The sequence below is a fragment of the Ranitomeya variabilis genome, chromosome 8 (assembly GCF_051348905.1).
Source record: "Ranitomeya variabilis isolate aRanVar5 chromosome 8, aRanVar5.hap1, whole genome shotgun sequence".
In the NCBI taxonomy this organism is placed as follows: Eukaryota; Metazoa; Chordata; class Amphibia; order Anura; family Dendrobatidae; genus Ranitomeya; species Ranitomeya variabilis.
The window spans coordinates 217,916,012-217,932,454 of NC_135239.1; the positions used below are offsets into that span (position 1 = coordinate 217,916,012).

General features: G+C 56.0%; 2 protein-coding genes across 6 annotated transcripts in view; both read right to left on the minus strand.

Annotated features, from left to right (window-relative positions):
- The window catches only part of MST1R (macrophage stimulating 1 receptor), a 78,683-nt gene that overhangs the window by 10,039 nt on the left and 52,201 nt on the right, over positions 1 to 16,443 (minus strand). For 4 of the 5 annotated variants that reach the window (XM_077277162.1, XM_077277163.1, XM_077277164.1 and 1 more), the window contains exons 11-21: positions 15,708 to 15,786; positions 15,404 to 15,619; positions 7,944 to 8,090; positions 6,834 to 6,987; positions 5,424 to 5,510; positions 5,133 to 5,330; positions 4,869 to 4,949; positions 4,326 to 4,507; positions 3,248 to 3,357; positions 2,973 to 3,138; positions 2,758 to 2,894 (exon numbers count right to left, since the gene is read on the minus strand). In XM_077277162.1, coding sequence (XP_077133277.1) covers positions 2,758 to 2,894; positions 2,973 to 3,138; positions 3,248 to 3,357; positions 4,326 to 4,507; positions 4,869 to 4,949; positions 5,133 to 5,330; positions 5,424 to 5,510; positions 6,834 to 6,987; positions 7,944 to 8,090; positions 15,404 to 15,619; positions 15,708 to 15,786 — 1,557 coding nt within the window. Of the gene's footprint in view, positions 1 to 2,757; positions 2,895 to 2,972; positions 3,139 to 3,247; positions 3,358 to 4,325; positions 4,508 to 4,784; positions 4,950 to 5,132; positions 5,331 to 5,423; positions 5,511 to 6,833; positions 6,988 to 7,943; positions 8,091 to 15,403; positions 15,620 to 15,707; positions 15,787 to 16,443 lie in introns of those variants that run through there. The other variant, XM_077277166.1, reaches the window with a different exon arrangement.
- The window catches only part of MON1A (MON1 vesicular trafficking associated A), a 112,532-nt gene continuing 100,685 nt past the window's right edge, over positions 4,597 to 16,443 (minus strand). Inside the window, exon 6 of the transcript XR_013218511.1 lies at positions 4,597 to 4,669. The gene's annotated coding sequence lies outside the window, so the exon portion shown is untranslated. The remainder of the gene's footprint in view (positions 4,670 to 16,443) is intronic.

The following is a 16,443-nucleotide window of genomic DNA, read 5'->3' on the forward strand; positions in this document are numbered from 1 at the left end:
TCTAGTGGTGACTATATATATATATACACATCTGTATGTGAGGAGCCTCCTCTAGTGGTGACTGTATATATATATACACATCTGTATGTGAGGAGCCCCCTGTAGTGGTGACTGTATATATACACATCTGTGTGTGAGGAGCCCCCTCTAGTGGTGACTGTATATATATATATACATCTGTATGTGAGGAGCCCCCTCTAGTGGTGACTGTATATATATATATATATATATATATATATATATATATATATATATATACACATCTGTATGTGAGGAGCCCCCTCTAGTGGTGACTATATATATATATATACATCTGTATGTGAGGAGCCCCCTCTAGTGGTGACTGTATATATACACATCTGTATGTGAGGAGCCCCCTCTAGTGGTGACTATATATATATATATACACATCTGTATGTGAGGAGCCCCCTCTAGTGGTGACTGTATATATATATATATACACATCTGTATGTGAGGAGCCCCCTCTAGTGGTGGCTGTATATATATATACACACACATCTGTATGTGAGGAGCTCCCTCTAGTGGTGACCGTATATATATATATACATCTGTATGTGAGGAGCCCCCTCTACTGGTGACTATATATATATATATATACACACATCTGTATGTGAGGAGCCCCCTCTAGTGGTGACTATATATATATATATATACACATCTGTATGTGAGGAGCCCCCTCTAGTGGTGACTATATATACATATACACATCTGTATGTGAGGAGCCCCCTCTAGTGGTGACTGTATATATACACATCTGTATGTGAGGGGCCCCCTCTAGTGGTGACTGTATATATACACATCTGTATGTGAGGAGCCCCCTCTACTGGTGACTATATATATATATATATATATACACACATCTGTATGTGAGGAGCCCCCTCTAGTGGTGACTATATATATATATATATACACATCTGTATGTGAGGAGACCCCTCTAGTGGTGACTGTATATATATATATACACATCTGTATGTGAGGAGCTCCCTCTAGTGGTGACTGTATATATATATATACACATCTGTATGTGAGGAGCCCCCTCTAGTGGTGACTATATATATATATATATATATACACATCTGTATGTGAGGAGCCCCCTCTAGTGGTGACTGTATATATACACATCTGTATGTGAGGAGCCCCCTCTAGTGGTGACTGTATATATATATATACACATCTGTATGTGAGGAGCTCCCTCTAGTGGTGACTGTATATACACATCTGTATGTGAGGAACCCCCTCTAGTGGTGACTGTATATATATATACACATCTGTATGTGAGGAGCCCCCTCTAGTGGTGACTGTATATATATACACATCTGTATGTGAGGAGACCCCTCTAGTGGTGACTGTATATATATATATATATACACATCTGTATGTGAGGAGCCCCCTCTAGTGGTGACTGTATATATATATACACATCTGTATGTGAGGAGCCCCCTCTAGTGGTGGCTGTATATATATACACATCTGTATGTGAGGAGCCCCCTCTAGTGGTGACTGTATATATATATACACATCTGTATGTGAGGAGCCCCCTCTAGTGGTGACTGTATATATATATACACATCTGTATGTGAGGAGCCCCCTCCAGTGGTGGCTGTATATATATATATACACATCTGTATGTGAGGAGCCCCCTCTAGTCGTGACTGTATATATATATATACACATCTGTATGTGAGGAGCCCCCTCTAGTGGTGACTGTATATATATATATATATATACACATCTGTATGTGAGGAGCCCCCTCCAGTGGTGACTGTATATATATATACACATCGGTATGTGAGGAGCCCCCTCTAGTGGTGACTGTATATATATATACACATCTGTATGTGAGGAGCTCCCTCTAGTGGTGACTGTATATATATATATATATACACATCTGTATGTGAGGAGCTCCCTCTAGTGGTGACTGTATATATATATATACACATCTGTATGTGAGGAGCCCCCTCTAGTGGTGACTGTATATATACACATCTGTATGTGAGGAGCCCCCTCTAGTGGTGGCTGTATATATACACATCTGTACGTGAGGAGCCCCCTCTAGTGGTGACTGTATATATATATATATACACATCTGTATGTGAGGAGCCCCCTCTAGTGGTGACTGTATATATATATATATATATATATATATATATATATATATATATATATATACACATCTGTATGTGAGGAGCCCCCTCTAGTGGTGACTGTATATATACACATCTGTATGTGAGGAGCCCCCTCTAGTGGTGACTGTATATATATATATACACACATCTGTATGTGAGGAGCCCCCTCTAGTGGTGACTGTATATATATATATATACACATCTGTATGTGAGGAGCCCCCTCCAGTGGTGGCTGTATATATATATATACACATCTGTATGTGAGGAGCCCCCTCTAGTCGTGACTGTATATATATATATACACATCTGTATGTGAGGAGCCCCCTCTAGTGGTGACTGTATATATATATATATATATATATATATATATATATATACACATCTGTATGTGAGGAGCCCCCTCTAGTGGTGACTGTATATATACACATCTGTATGTGAGGAGCCCCCTCTAGTGGTGACTGTATATATATATACACATCTGTATGTGAGGAGCCCCCTCTAGTGGTGACTGTATATATATATATACATCTGTATGTGAGGAGCCCCCTCTAGTGGTGAGACAGAACGTGATACATTTAAAGAGCGTAGTGGTCACAGTGCAGGTACTCACAGGGGGTCCGGACAGTACTCTGGCTGCGGCAGACGCCTCCCCCTGTACAGGTATCGGGTAATATCATACGGATCCACATCTGGATAGGGGGGCGCTCCTCGTGTCATCAGCTCCCACAGCAGCACCCCGAAAGACCACTGGATGGAGAGAGCATTATGTAAGGGGTGCTGGTGTGTGCGGACCCCCGCCCCTTATCTCCGTCCTCTCCCCCTCACCACGTCGCTCTTGGTGGTGAATTTCTGGGTCTGCAGACTCTCCAGCGCCATCCACTTCACCGGCAGCCGCGCGTTCTTATGGCGCCGGACGCTGTAATATTCCTTATCAAACACGTCCCGGGCGAGGCCGAAGTCCGCCACCTTCACCTGATACGTCTCATCGAGCCTGGAAGACACGGACGGCATCAGCCGCAGCGCGGGGGTCCACACTATGGTGGGGTGGAACGGGGCGACACTGTCTCCGTGTACGCAGCTCCCCGCCATGCGTCACTCACATGCAGTTACGGGCGGCCAGGTCTCTGTGCACAAACTTCCTCTGCGCTAAATATTCCATCCCCTGAGAAACCTGCAGCCCGAAGCAGACGAGATCCTTCACCGTGGGGCTCTGCGGAGACAGCGGCCATTATCAGCATAGACAGTGCAAAGGGTCGGCCCCGCCGCTCCCCCCGACCCCGACGCTCCCCCGACCCCACAGCTCCCCCCGACCCCACAGCTCCTCCCGACCCCGCCGCTCCCCCCGACCCCGCCGCTCCCCGACCCCGCCGCTCCCCCTGACCCCGCTGCTTTCCCCCAACCCTACAGCTCCCCCGACCACACTGCTCCTCCGACCCCGCCGCTCCCCTGACCCCACAGCTCCCTCCAACCCCGCCGCTCCTCTGACCCCGCCGCTCCCCCGACCCCGCCGCTTCCCCGACCATGCAGCTCCCCTGACCCCACAGCTCCCCCCGACCCCACAGCTCCCCCCGACCCCACAGCTCCCCCCGACCCCACAGCTCCCCCCGACCCCACAGCTCCCCCGACCCCACAGCTCCCCCCGACCCCACAGCTCCTCCCGACCCTGCCGCTCCCCCCGACCCCACAGCTCCCCCGACCCCACAGCTCCCCCCGACCCCGCCGCTCCCCCGACCCCACCGCTCCCCCTGACCCCGCCGCTCCCCCCGACCCCGCTGCTTTCCCCCAACCCTACAGCTCCCCCGACCACGCTGCTCCTCCGACCCCGCCGCTCCCCTGACCCCACAGCTCCCTCCAACCCCGCCGCTCCTCTGACCCCGCCGCTCCCCCGACCCCGCCGCTTCCCCGACCATGCAGCTCCCCTGACCCCACCGCTCCCCCGACCTCGCCACTCCCCCGACCCTGACGCTCCCCCGACCCTGCAGCTCCCCCAGCCCCAACCCTCAGCAAATGCTGCCGCTCCCCCAGCCTGCCACTCACCGGACCCCGTAGCTCCCCCGCCACTCACTCGACTCTGCCGCTACCCCGACACAGCCCATGTCGATGCTGCCCCTGCCCGTCGCTCTCCAGATCCCGCAGCTCCCCCGACCCACCATCTCCCCACTCAACCCCTCCGCTCACCCGATCCTCACTGCGGATGAAGTGTCTCAGGTCTCCATGTGACATATATGGGAGGACGACAAGCGGGAGACCCTCCCGCGGCAGAAAGATCCCAATGAGGGACAAGACGTGGGGGTGATGGAACTCCTTCATCAGGATCCCCTCCCGCAGGAACTCCTCCACCTCCTCCACATCCGTGATCCCTACAGGAGCAGAGAGCCACAAATGTCACACAGCCGAGATATACAAAACATCCTCCAGTCACCTCCAGAGCTGCAGTCACTATTCTGCTGTTACATCATGTCTGATACTCCAGTCACCTCCAGAGCTGCACTCACTATTCTGCTGTTACATCGTGTCTTATCCTCCAGAGCTGCACTCACTATTCTGTTACATCATGTCTTATCCTCCAGAGCTGCACTCACTATTCTGCTGTTACATTGTGTCTTATCCTCGAGTCACCTCCAGATCTGCACTCACTATTCTGCTGTTACATCATGTCTGATACTCCAGTCACCTCCAGAGCGGCGGTCACTATTTTGAGTCTTCCGCCGTGGCCCTTACTGTTCAGGGACTTGACCGCGCAGTGCTGCTCTCCTCCGTCCTCATCTCTGTATGTTCCATGGTAAACACTCCCGAAATGACCTGAGGGCCAAAAAAATGGAAGTGGGCAGACGGCCAAGAGCTGGACATTACTCCCCCCAACGATTGGTGGTTTGGGACATTCCCCCTTTAGGGGGTCACCTGACAGCAGGAGTTGGTCAGGGGTGGAGCTTACTCGCCCTGACTGACCCCTCGGGGGCGGGTTCTCGCACTTCGCGGGCTGACCTTTGCCGATGATGCGGTCGCGGTGCGTGATCAGGCGGCTCTCAGGGATCAGGACGTCCTTCACTTCCTCCAGCAACTCCGGCCTCAGGTTATCCAGTAAACTGGTGAGTAGGACGGGCATGGATCCGGCCCCGATGCTGCCGCCGGAGTACAGGCCGCCACGGTACGACGCTCCCCCGGAACTGCCGCTCGGAATATCTGCAGAGGGAGGGGACAGTTCACACCATGATACGACTGCCCTGTGTGTGCAGAGCCGACATTTCCCCAGGACGTCATGCACCAAACACTTACAAGACGCCCTGTAGTCACCGGGAGGGAAGACGCTCGGAGAGACGGCGAGGTCACGGTTATGGGCCAAAAGCTCCAGGTGCTCGGCGACTGCAAAGAGGGAAGAGCTGGTGAAATGGACACTCGTGTAGAGGACGCTCGTGTAAGGGACGCTCGTGTAAGGGACGCTCGTGTAAGGGACGCTCGTGTAAGGGACGCTCGTGTAGTGGATGCTCGTGTAGTGGACGCTCGTGTAAGGGACGCCCGTGTAGAGGACGCTCGTGTAGAGGACGCCCGTGTAAGGGACGCTCGTGTAAGGGACGCTCGTGTAAGGGACGCTCGTGTAGTGGACGCCCGTGTAGAGGACGCCCGTGTAGAGGACGCCCGTGTAGAGGACGCCCGTGTAAGGGACGCTCGTGTAGAGGACGCTCGTGTAGTGGACGCCCGTGTAGAGGACGCCCGTGTAAGGGACGCTCGTGTAGAGGACGCCCGTGTAGTGGACGCCCGTGTAGTGGACGCCCGTGTAGAGGACGCTCGTGTAGAGGACGCTCGTGTAGTGGACGCCCGTGTAGAGGACGCTCGTGTAGAGGACGCTCGTGTAGTGGACGCTCATGTAGAGGACGCTCGTGTAGTGGACGCTCGTGTAGTGGACGCTCGTGTAGAGGACGCTCGTGTAGTGGACGCTCGTGTAGTGGACGCTCGTGTAGAGGACGCCCGTGTAGAGGACGCCCATGTAGAGGACGCTCGTGTAGAGGACGCTCGTGTAGAGGACGCCCGTGTAGTGGACGCCCGTGTAGTGGACGCCCGTGTAGTGGACGCCCATGTAGTGGACGCCCGTGTAGAGGACGCCCGTGTAGAGGACGCCCGTGTAGAGGACGCTCGTGTAGTGGACGCTCGTGTAGTGGACGCTCGTGTAGAGGACGCTCGTGTAGTGGACGCTCGTGTAGTGGACGCTCGTGTAGAGGACGCCCGTGTAGAGGACGCCCATGTAGAGGACGCTCGTGTAGAGGACGCTCGTGTAGAGGACGCCCGTGTAGTGGACGCCCGTGTAGTGGACGCCCGTGTAGTGGACGCCCGTGTAGTGGACGCCCGTGTAGAGGACGCCCGTGTAGAGGACGCCCGTGTAGAGGACGCTCATGTAGAGGACGCTCGTGTAGTGGACGCTCGTGTAGAGGACGCTCGTGTAGAGGACGCTCGTGTAGTGGACGCTCGTTTAGAGGACGCTCGTGTAGAGGACGCCCGTGTAGAGGACGCCCGTGTAGAGGACGCTCGTGTAGAGGACGCCCGTGTAGAGGACGCCCGTGTAGTGGACGCCCGTGTAGTGGACGCCCGTGTAGTGGACGCCCGTGTAGAGGACGCCCGTGTAGTGGACGCCCGTGTAGAGGACGCCCATGTAGAGGACGCCCATGTAGCAGATGTTCATGCTCATCTCACCTTTCTTCTTTCCGCTCCTTCTTTGTTTTAGTAAAAGGAAAATTAAAACTGCAACAACCAGAATGGAGGCGACGGTCCCCAGAATGATCCCTAGAAGTGGATCCGGGAGATTTACCACGTGACCCAAATCCACGCAGACACCGTCCACGCACACCTGATGAAAAGAGGAGGGTATGAGACCAGGAAGCTGTAAAAGCCATAGGCAGACAGACAGGAGACGGGCGAGGGCCACAGTCACAGACAGAAGACGGGTGGGGGCCACGGTCACAGACAGGAGACGGGCGGGGCCACAGTCACAGACTGAAGACGGGTGGGGGCCACGGTCACAGACAGAAGACGGGTGGGGGCCACAGTCACAGACAGGAGACGGGCGGGGCCACAGTCACAGACTGAAGACGGGTGGGGGCCACGGTCACAGACAGGAGACGGTCGGGGCCACAGTCACAGACTGAAGACGGGTGGGGGCCACGGTCACAGACAGGAGACGGGTGGGGGCCACGGTCACAGACAGGAGACGGGCGGGGCCACAGTCACAGTCAGGAGACGGGCGGGGCCACAGTCACAGACAGGAGACGGGCAGGGCCACAGTCACAGACAGGAGACGGGCGGGGCCACAGTCACAGACTGAAGACGGGTGGGGGCCACGGTCACAGACAGGAGACGGGCGGGGCCACAGTCACAGACTGAAGACGGGTGGGGGCCACGGTCACAGACAGGAGACGGGTGGGGGCCACGGTCACAGACAGAAGACGGGTGGGGGCCACGGTCACAGACAGGAGACGGGCGGGGGCCACAGTCACAGACAGGAGACGGGCGGGGGCCACAGTCACAGACAGGAGACGGGCGGGGGCCACAGTCACAGACAGGAGACGGGCGGGGGCCACAGTCACAGACAGGAGACGGGCGGGGCCACAGTCACAGACAGGAGATGGGCGGGGCCACAGTCACAGACAGGAGATGGGTGGGGGCCACAGTCACAGACAGGAGATGGGTGGGGGCCACAGTCACAGACAGGAGAAGAGCAGGGGCCAAGGTCACAGAGAAGAGATGAGCGGTGGCCACGGTCACAGACAGGAGACAAGAAAAGTGAGCTTGGCACGGGGACGGTACCTGGACAGCCGCTCCCTTAGAGGGGATGACGACGTCTCTCGGGATCTTGCAGGTGATCTCGTTCTCCAGCACTCTGGGGTTACAGTCTTTGCCGTCCAGCATCATGGAGACATTGAGGCAGCGGTTCACCCGAGCCAGATCCTGGTGCTAAAAGGAGTGAGATGAGAAGATTGTTAGCTCCTGGGGCAGGAGGATGGGAGGGGGATACAGACAAAGCTGAGCCCCCAGCCACTGCTGCCACCAGACAACAGAGACCCCCAAAAGTTACCTAACAGCCGCAGACCATCACTCAACCCATCTCTCCAACCATACCTCTCCCTCATGAGGCCCTTCTACAGACCCCCACCCCTGACATAGCCACTCTACGAGCCCCCACCCCTGACGTGGCAGCTCTACAGGCCCCCACCCCTGACATGGCTGCTCTACAGGCCCCCCACCCATGACCTGGCCGTTCTACAGGCCCCCACCCCTGATGTGGTCTCCCTACAGACCCCCACCCCGACATAGCTGCTCTACAGTTCCCCAACCCTGATGTGGCCGCTCTACTGGCCCCCACCCATGACATGACCGCTCTACAGGCCCCCACCCATGACATGGCCGCTCTACAGGCCCCCACCCATGACATGGCCGCTCTACAGTCCCTACCCATGACATGGCCGCTCTACAGGCCCCCACCCATGACATGACCGCTCTACAGGCCCCCACCCCAACATGGCCGCTCTACAGGCCCCCACCCATGACATGGCCGCTCTACAGTCCCTACCCATGACATGGCCGCTCTACAGGCCCCCACCCATGACATGGCCGCTCTACAGGCCCCCACCCATGACATGACCGCTCTACAGGCCCCCACCCCAACATGGCCGCTCTACAGGCCCCCACCCATGACATGGCCGCTCTACAGTCCCTACCCATGACATGGCCGCTCTACAGGCCCCCACCCATGACATGACCGCTCTACAGGCCCCCACCCCAACATGGCCGCTCTACAGGCCCCCACCCATGACATGGCCGCTCTACAGTCCCTACCCATGACATGGCCGCTCTACAGGCCCCCACCCATGACATGGCCGCTCTACAGGCCCCCACCCCAACATGGCCGCTCTACAGGCCCCCACCCCAACATGGCCGCTCTACAGGCCCCCACCCATGACATGGCCGCTCTACAGTCCCTACCCATGACATGGCCGCTCTACAGGCCCCCACCCATGACATGGCCGCTCTACAGTCCCTACCCATGACATGGCCGCTCTACAGGCCCCCACCCATGACATGGCCGCTCTACAGTCCCTACCCATGACATGGCCGCTCTACAGGCCCCCACCCATGACATGACCGCTCTACAGGCCCCCACCCCAACATGGCCGCTCTACAGGCCCCCACCCATGACATGGCCGCTCTACAGTCCCTACCCATGACATGACCGCTCTACAGGCCCCCACCCATGACATGACCGCTCTACAGGCCCCCACCCCAACATGGCCGCTCTACAGGCCCCCACCCATGACATGACCGCTCTACAGGCCCCCACCCCAACATGGCCGCTCTACAGGCCCCCACCCATGACATGACCGCTCTAGAGGCCCCCACCCCAACATGGCCGCTCTACAGGCCCCCACCCATGACATGGCCGCTCTACAGTCCCTACCCATGACATGGCCGCTCTACAGTCCCTACCCCTGATGTATCAAAAAGAAACCGTCAGCACAGCCGTTTGGGAAAGGTGCACACGTAGGTTCCCAAACCCTGGAGTAGAGTAAATATAACTTGGTGCACAATCGTGGTAGAAGTGAAGGAAATTTTTAATCTAAAAGTACATACAGTAGTCACAAACGTTTCGGTCTATCGCGACCTTCATCAGTGCACTACAAATAAAATAAATAACAAACATAAGAAAAGAAGAAGACCTGAGGTATATACAGTATAATGGTAGCACAGAGCAGGTGCATATACGTGGTAATTACGGTAATTCAGAGAGATACAACCTTCATCACAGCTCCATCTTTGATCTGTGCAATGCGATGACCATGGAGACAGTGGGGAATCACAAGTGTTTGCCCCTGATGGTGGATTTGTGCTTCCCATCTTTCATGGGTTGGGTGGTCTCCAGCAATCCACAGGGACATTCAGTGAGATAAACCACAAAGCTGGAGATGATCCCTGGTGGTGCAGTGTTCCCGGGGGGGTGATGTTCGGCGTCTCCCCTTACCATGTCGCTGCACTGGTCGCAGATCAAACATGGGAACGTATCTCATCTCGGATTATCCGTGTAGGGCCGATATCCGCCATCACCAAGGTGTCCCTTAAATTGCGTGCCCTTTTAAAACATGGAAGAAAGGTACATTACAGGCTTCATTGTCCGGATGGGATGTGCCCAAAACGTCCCAATATTTCCGGATGGTTCTATGTATGATGTAGGCCCATGGCTGGTAATGGAGGACTAGCGGTATTCGGATGGAGGACTAGCGGTATTCAGATGGAGGACTAGCGGTATTCGGCTGGAGGACTAGCGGTATTCGGCTGGAGGACTAGCGGTATTCGGATGGAGGACTAGCGGTAGTCGGATGGAGGACTAGCGGTATTCGGCTGGAGGACTAGCGGTATTCGGCTGGAGGACTAGCGGTATTCGGATGGAGGACTAGCGGTATTCGGTTGGAGGACTAGCGGTATTCGGCTGGAGGACTAGCGGTATTCGGATGGAGGACTAGCGGTATTCGGATGGAGGACTAGCGGTATTCGGATGGAGGACTAGCGGTATTCGGATGGAGGACTAGCGGTATTCGGTTGGAGGACTAGCGGTATTCGGCTGGAGGACTAGCGGTATTCGGATGGAGGACTAGCGGTATTCGGATGGAGGACTAGCGGTAGTCGGATGGAGGACTAGCGGTATTCGGCTGGAGGACTAGCGGTATTCGGCTGGAGGACTAGCGGTATTCGGCTGGAGGACTAGCGGTAGTCGGATGGAGGACTAGCGGTATTCGGCTGGAGGACTAGCGGTATTCGGCTGGAGGACTAGCGGTATTCGGATGGAGGACTAGCGGTATTCGGCTGGAGGACTAGCGGTCTTCGGATGGAGGACTAGCGGTATTCGGATGGAGGACTAGCGGTATTCGGATGGAGGACTAGCGGTATTCGGATGGAGGACTAGCGGTATTCGGATGGAGGACTAGCTGTATTCTGCTGGAGGACTAGCGGTATTCGGATGGAGGACTAGCGGTATTCGGATGGAGGACTAGCGGTATTCGGATGGAGGACTAGCGGTATTCGGATGGAGGACTAGCGGTATTCGGATGGAGGACTAGCGGTATTCGGATGGAGGACTAGCGGTATTCGGATGGAGGACTAGCGGTATTCGGATGGAGGACTAGCGGTATTCGGATGGAGGACTAGCGGTATTCGGATGGAGGACTAGCGGTATTCGGATGGAGGACTAGCGGTATTCGGATGGAGGACTAGCGGTATTCGGATGGAGGACTAGCGGTATTCGGATGGAGGACTAGCGGTATTCGGCTGGAGGACTAGCGGTATTCGGATGGAGGACTAGCGGTATTCGGATGGAGGACTAGCGGTATTCGGATGGAGGACTAGCGGTATTCGGATGGAGGACTAGCGGTATTCGGATGGAGGACTAGCGGTATTCGGCTGGAGGACTAGCGGTATTCGGATGGAGGACTAGCGGTATTCGGATGGAGGACTAGCGGTATTCGGATGGAGGACTAGCGGTATTCGGACGGAGGACTAGCGGTATTCGGATGGAGGACTAGCGGTATTCGGATGGAGGACTAGCGGTATTCGGCTGGAGGACTAGCGGTATTCGGCTGGAGGACTAGCGGTATTCGGATGGAGGACTAGCGGTATTCGGATGGAGGACTAGCGGTATTCGGATGGAGGACTAGCGGTATTCGGATGGAGGACTAGCGGTATTCGGATGGAGGACTAGCGGTATTCGGATGGAGGACTAGCGGTATTCGGATGGAGGACTAGCGGTATTCGGATGGAGGACTAGCGGTATTCTGCTGGAGGACTAGCGGTATTCGGATGGACGGTTTCTCTGAAGATCAGTTAGGGGTTGTGGATGTAGAATTCATGGTGGATCATCTCTAGTCGCACCTCTGGGCTTCATCTCATCCAGGAAGAGTCTGTGATCGAGAGGAGGGCACACGAGTACCTGACTGATGGGCGGTGGATACCACACATGAGTACCTGACTGACGGGCGGTGGATACAGCACACGAGTACCTGACTGACGGGCGGTGGATACCGCACACGAGTACCTGACTGACGGGCGGTGGATACAGCACACGAGTACCTGACTGACGGGCGGTGGATACCGCACACGAGTACCTGACTGACAGGCGGTGGATACAGCACACGAGTACCTGACTGACGGGCGGTGGATACCACACATGAGTACCTGACTGACGGGCGGTGGATACAGCACACGAGTACCTGACTGACGGGCGGTGGATACAGCACACGAGTACCTGACTGACGGGCGGTGGATACCGCACACGAGTACCTGACTGACAGGCGGTGGATACCGCACACGAGTACCTGACTGACAGGCAGTGGATACAGCACACGAGTACCTGACTGACGGGCGGTGGATACAGCACACGAGTACCTGACTGACGGGCGGTGGATACCGCACACGAGTACCTGACTGACAGGCGGTGGATACCGCACACGAGTACCTGACTGACAGGCAGTGGATACCGCACACGAGTACCTGACTGACGGGCGGTGGATACAGCACACGAGTACCTGACTGACGGGCGGTGGATACCGCACACGAGTACCTGACTGACAGGCAGTGGATACCGCACACGAGTACCTGACTGACGGGCGGTGGATACAGCACACGAGTACCTGACTGACAGGCGGTGGATACCGCACACGAGTACCTGACTGACAGGCAGTGGATACCGCACACGAGTACCTGACTGACAGGCGGTGGATACCGCACACGAGTACCTGACTGACAGGCAGTGGATACAGCACACGAGTACCTGACTGACGGGCGGTGGATACAGCACACGAGTACCTGACTGACGGGCGGTGGATACCGCACACGAGTACCTGACTGACAGGCGGTGGATACCGCACACGAGTACCTGACTGACAGGCAGTGGATACCGCACACGAGTACCTGACTGACGGGCGGTGGATACAGCACACGAGTACCTGACTGACGGGCGGTGGATACCGCACACGAGTACCTGACTGACAGGCGGTGGATACCGCACACGAGTACCTGACTGACGGGCGGTGGATACAGCACACGAGTACCTGACTGACGGGCGGTGGATACAGCACACGAGTACCTGACTGACGGGCGGTGGATACCGCACACGAGTACCTGACTGACGGGCGGTGGATACAGCACACGAGTACCTGACTGACGGGCGGTGGATACAGCACACGAGTACCTGACTGACGGGCGGTGGATACCGCACACGAGTACCTGACTGACGGGCGGTGGATACAGCACACGAGTACCTGACTGACGGGCGGTGGATACCGCACACGAGTACCTGACTGACAGGCGGTGGATACCGCACACGAGTACCTGACTGACGGGCGGTGGATACAGCACACGAGTACCTGACTGACGGGCGGTGGATACCGCACACGAGTACCTGACTGACAGGCGGTGGATACCGCACACGAGTACCTGACTGACGGGCGGTGGATACCGCACACGAGTACCTGACTGACGGGCGGTGGATACCGCACACGAGTACCTGACTGACGGGCGGTGGATACAGCACACGAGTACCTGACTGACGGGCGGTGGATACCGCACACGAGTACCTGACTGACAGGCGGTGGATACCGCACACGAGTACCTGACTGACGGGCGGTGGATACCGCACACGAGTACCTGACTGACGGGCGGTGGATACAGCACACGAGTACCTGACTGACGGGCGGTGGATACTCTGTGTCTACGTCCTATCGGTGGTCAGTCCGCATTCTCCTCGCTCACTGACTTTACTATATCTTTTGTAGACAAGCCAGCTGATGCCATCCTATTCTACCGTATATATCCTATTAGACTGGTAGGTGTTCTCCTCTCTATTCCTCTTTCTCTTCGCACAGTTTACACAGCAGATCCCATGATGGTCTCCTATATCATATAGGGGGGTCCTTTGTATCACAAATCTTTATTCATTCTCATTCCCTCTATTTCTCGTGCGTCATACCCTGATGGGCTGAAAATGTATATTGCTGCATTGTCTCCATGTTCGGACAATGATGGAGCTTTGATGAAGGTTGTATCTCTCTGAATTACCGTAATTACCACGTATATGCACCTGCTCTGTGCTACCATTATACTGTATATACCTCAGGTCTTCTTCTTTTCTTATGTTTGTTATTTATTTTATTTCTAGTGCACTGATGAAGGTCGCGAGAGACCGAAACGTTTGTGACTACTGTATGTACTTTTAACTTAAAAATGTCCTTCACTTCTACCACGATTGTGCACCAAGTTATATTTACTATACTCCCCACCCAACGTGGCCGCTCTACAGGCCCCCACCCCTGATGTGGCCGCTCTACAGACCCCCACCCCTGATGTGGCCGCTCTACAGGCCCCCACCCCTGACGTGGTCGCTCTACAGGCCCCCACCCCTGATGTGGCCACTCTACAGACCCCCACCCCTGATGTGGCCGCTCTACAGGCCCTCACCCCTGATGTGGCCGCTCTACAGACCCCCACCCCTGATGTGGCAGCTCTACAGGCCCCCACCCCTGATGTGGCCGCTCTACAGACCCCCACCCCTGACGTGGCCGCTCTACAGGCCCCCACCCCTGATGTGGCCGCTCTACAGACCCCCACCCCTGATGTGGCAGCTCTACAGGCCCCCACCCCTGATGTGGCCGCTCTACAGACCCCCACCCCTGACGTGGCCGCTCTACAGGCCCCCACCCCTGACGTGGCCGCTCTACAGGCCCCCACCCCTGATGTGGCCGCTCTACAGGCCCTCACCCCTGATGTGGCCGCTCTACAGACCCCCACCCCTGATGTGGCAGCTCTACAGGCCCCCACCCCTGATGTGGCCGCTCTACAGACCCCCACCCCTGATGTGGCCGCTCTACAGGCCCCCACCCCTGACGTGGCCGCTCTACAGGCCCCCACCCCTGATGTGGCAGCTCTACAGGCCCCCACCCCTGATGTGGCCGCTCTACAGGCCCCCACCCCTGATGTGGCCACTCTACAGGCCCCCACCCCTGATGTGGCAGCTCTACAGGCCCCCACCCCTGATGTGGCAGCTCTACAGGCCCCCACCCCTGATGTGGCCACTCTACAGGCCCCCACCCCTGACGTGGCCGCTCTACAGGCCCCCACCCCTGACGTGGCCGCTCTACAGGCCCCCGCCCCTGACGTGGCCGCTCTACAGGCCCCCACCCCTGACGTGGCAGCTCTACAGGCCCCCGCCGGTGGTCACATCTCACATGGGTGCTGATTTCGGTTTCGCCCTTTCTCAGATATAATCGCTTCTCAGCATTTTCAAACGGGAAGACGCTGTAACTCCCTAAGGAGGGGAAGTTCCCGGAGTGGTTGTAGGTGACGCCGTCCATCCCCAGGCTCAGCCGCCCGGACCGCATCTTATCATCCATCGTGGGGGTCCTGCAGATCACATGGTTGGGGGAGGTGGCGCCTTCGCAGACCTGAGAAGTATAAGGGGTTAATCTCCACATTCATGTGTACCCCGACCTCCCGGGGCCTCTACACCCACAGATCTGGGGCTGCACTCACCTGCTCCCGGCTCTGGTACAGGACCGTAATATTGGACACGGAATCCAGGTGTGAACCCCGAATGGTCAGCAAGCTGCCCCTGTACGGAGAGAGGGCCGAGAGTGAGCCGGGCGCCAGCCGAGACCCCCACAGTGAGCGCAGGAGACCGGCAACTGCATGCTGACTGTTTCCAATAACAACCAGCTCTGGAGCATAATACAGTAACAGTAATGTATGTACACCGTGACTGCACCAGCAGAATAGTGAGTGCAGCTCTGGGGTATAATACAGGATGTAACTCAGGATCAGTAATGTAATGTATGTACACAGTGACTGCACCAGCAGAATAGTGAGTGCAGCTCTGGGGTATAATACAGGATGTAACTCAGGATCAGTAATGTAATGTATGTACACAGTGACTGCACCAGCAGAATAGTGAGTGCAGCTCTGGAGTATAATACAGGAGGTAACTCAGGATCAGTAATGTAATGTATGTACACAGTGACTGCACCAGCAGAATAGTGAGTGCAGCTCTGGAGTATAATACAGGAGGTAACTCAGGATCAGTAATGTAATGTATGCACACAGTGACTGCACCAGCAGAATAGTGAGTGCAGCTCTGGGGTATAATACAGGATGTAACTCAGGATCAGTAATGTAATGTATGTACACAGTGACTGCATCAGCAGAATAGTGAGTGCAGCTCTGGAGTATAATACAGGATGTAACTCAGGATCAGTAATGTAATGTATGTACA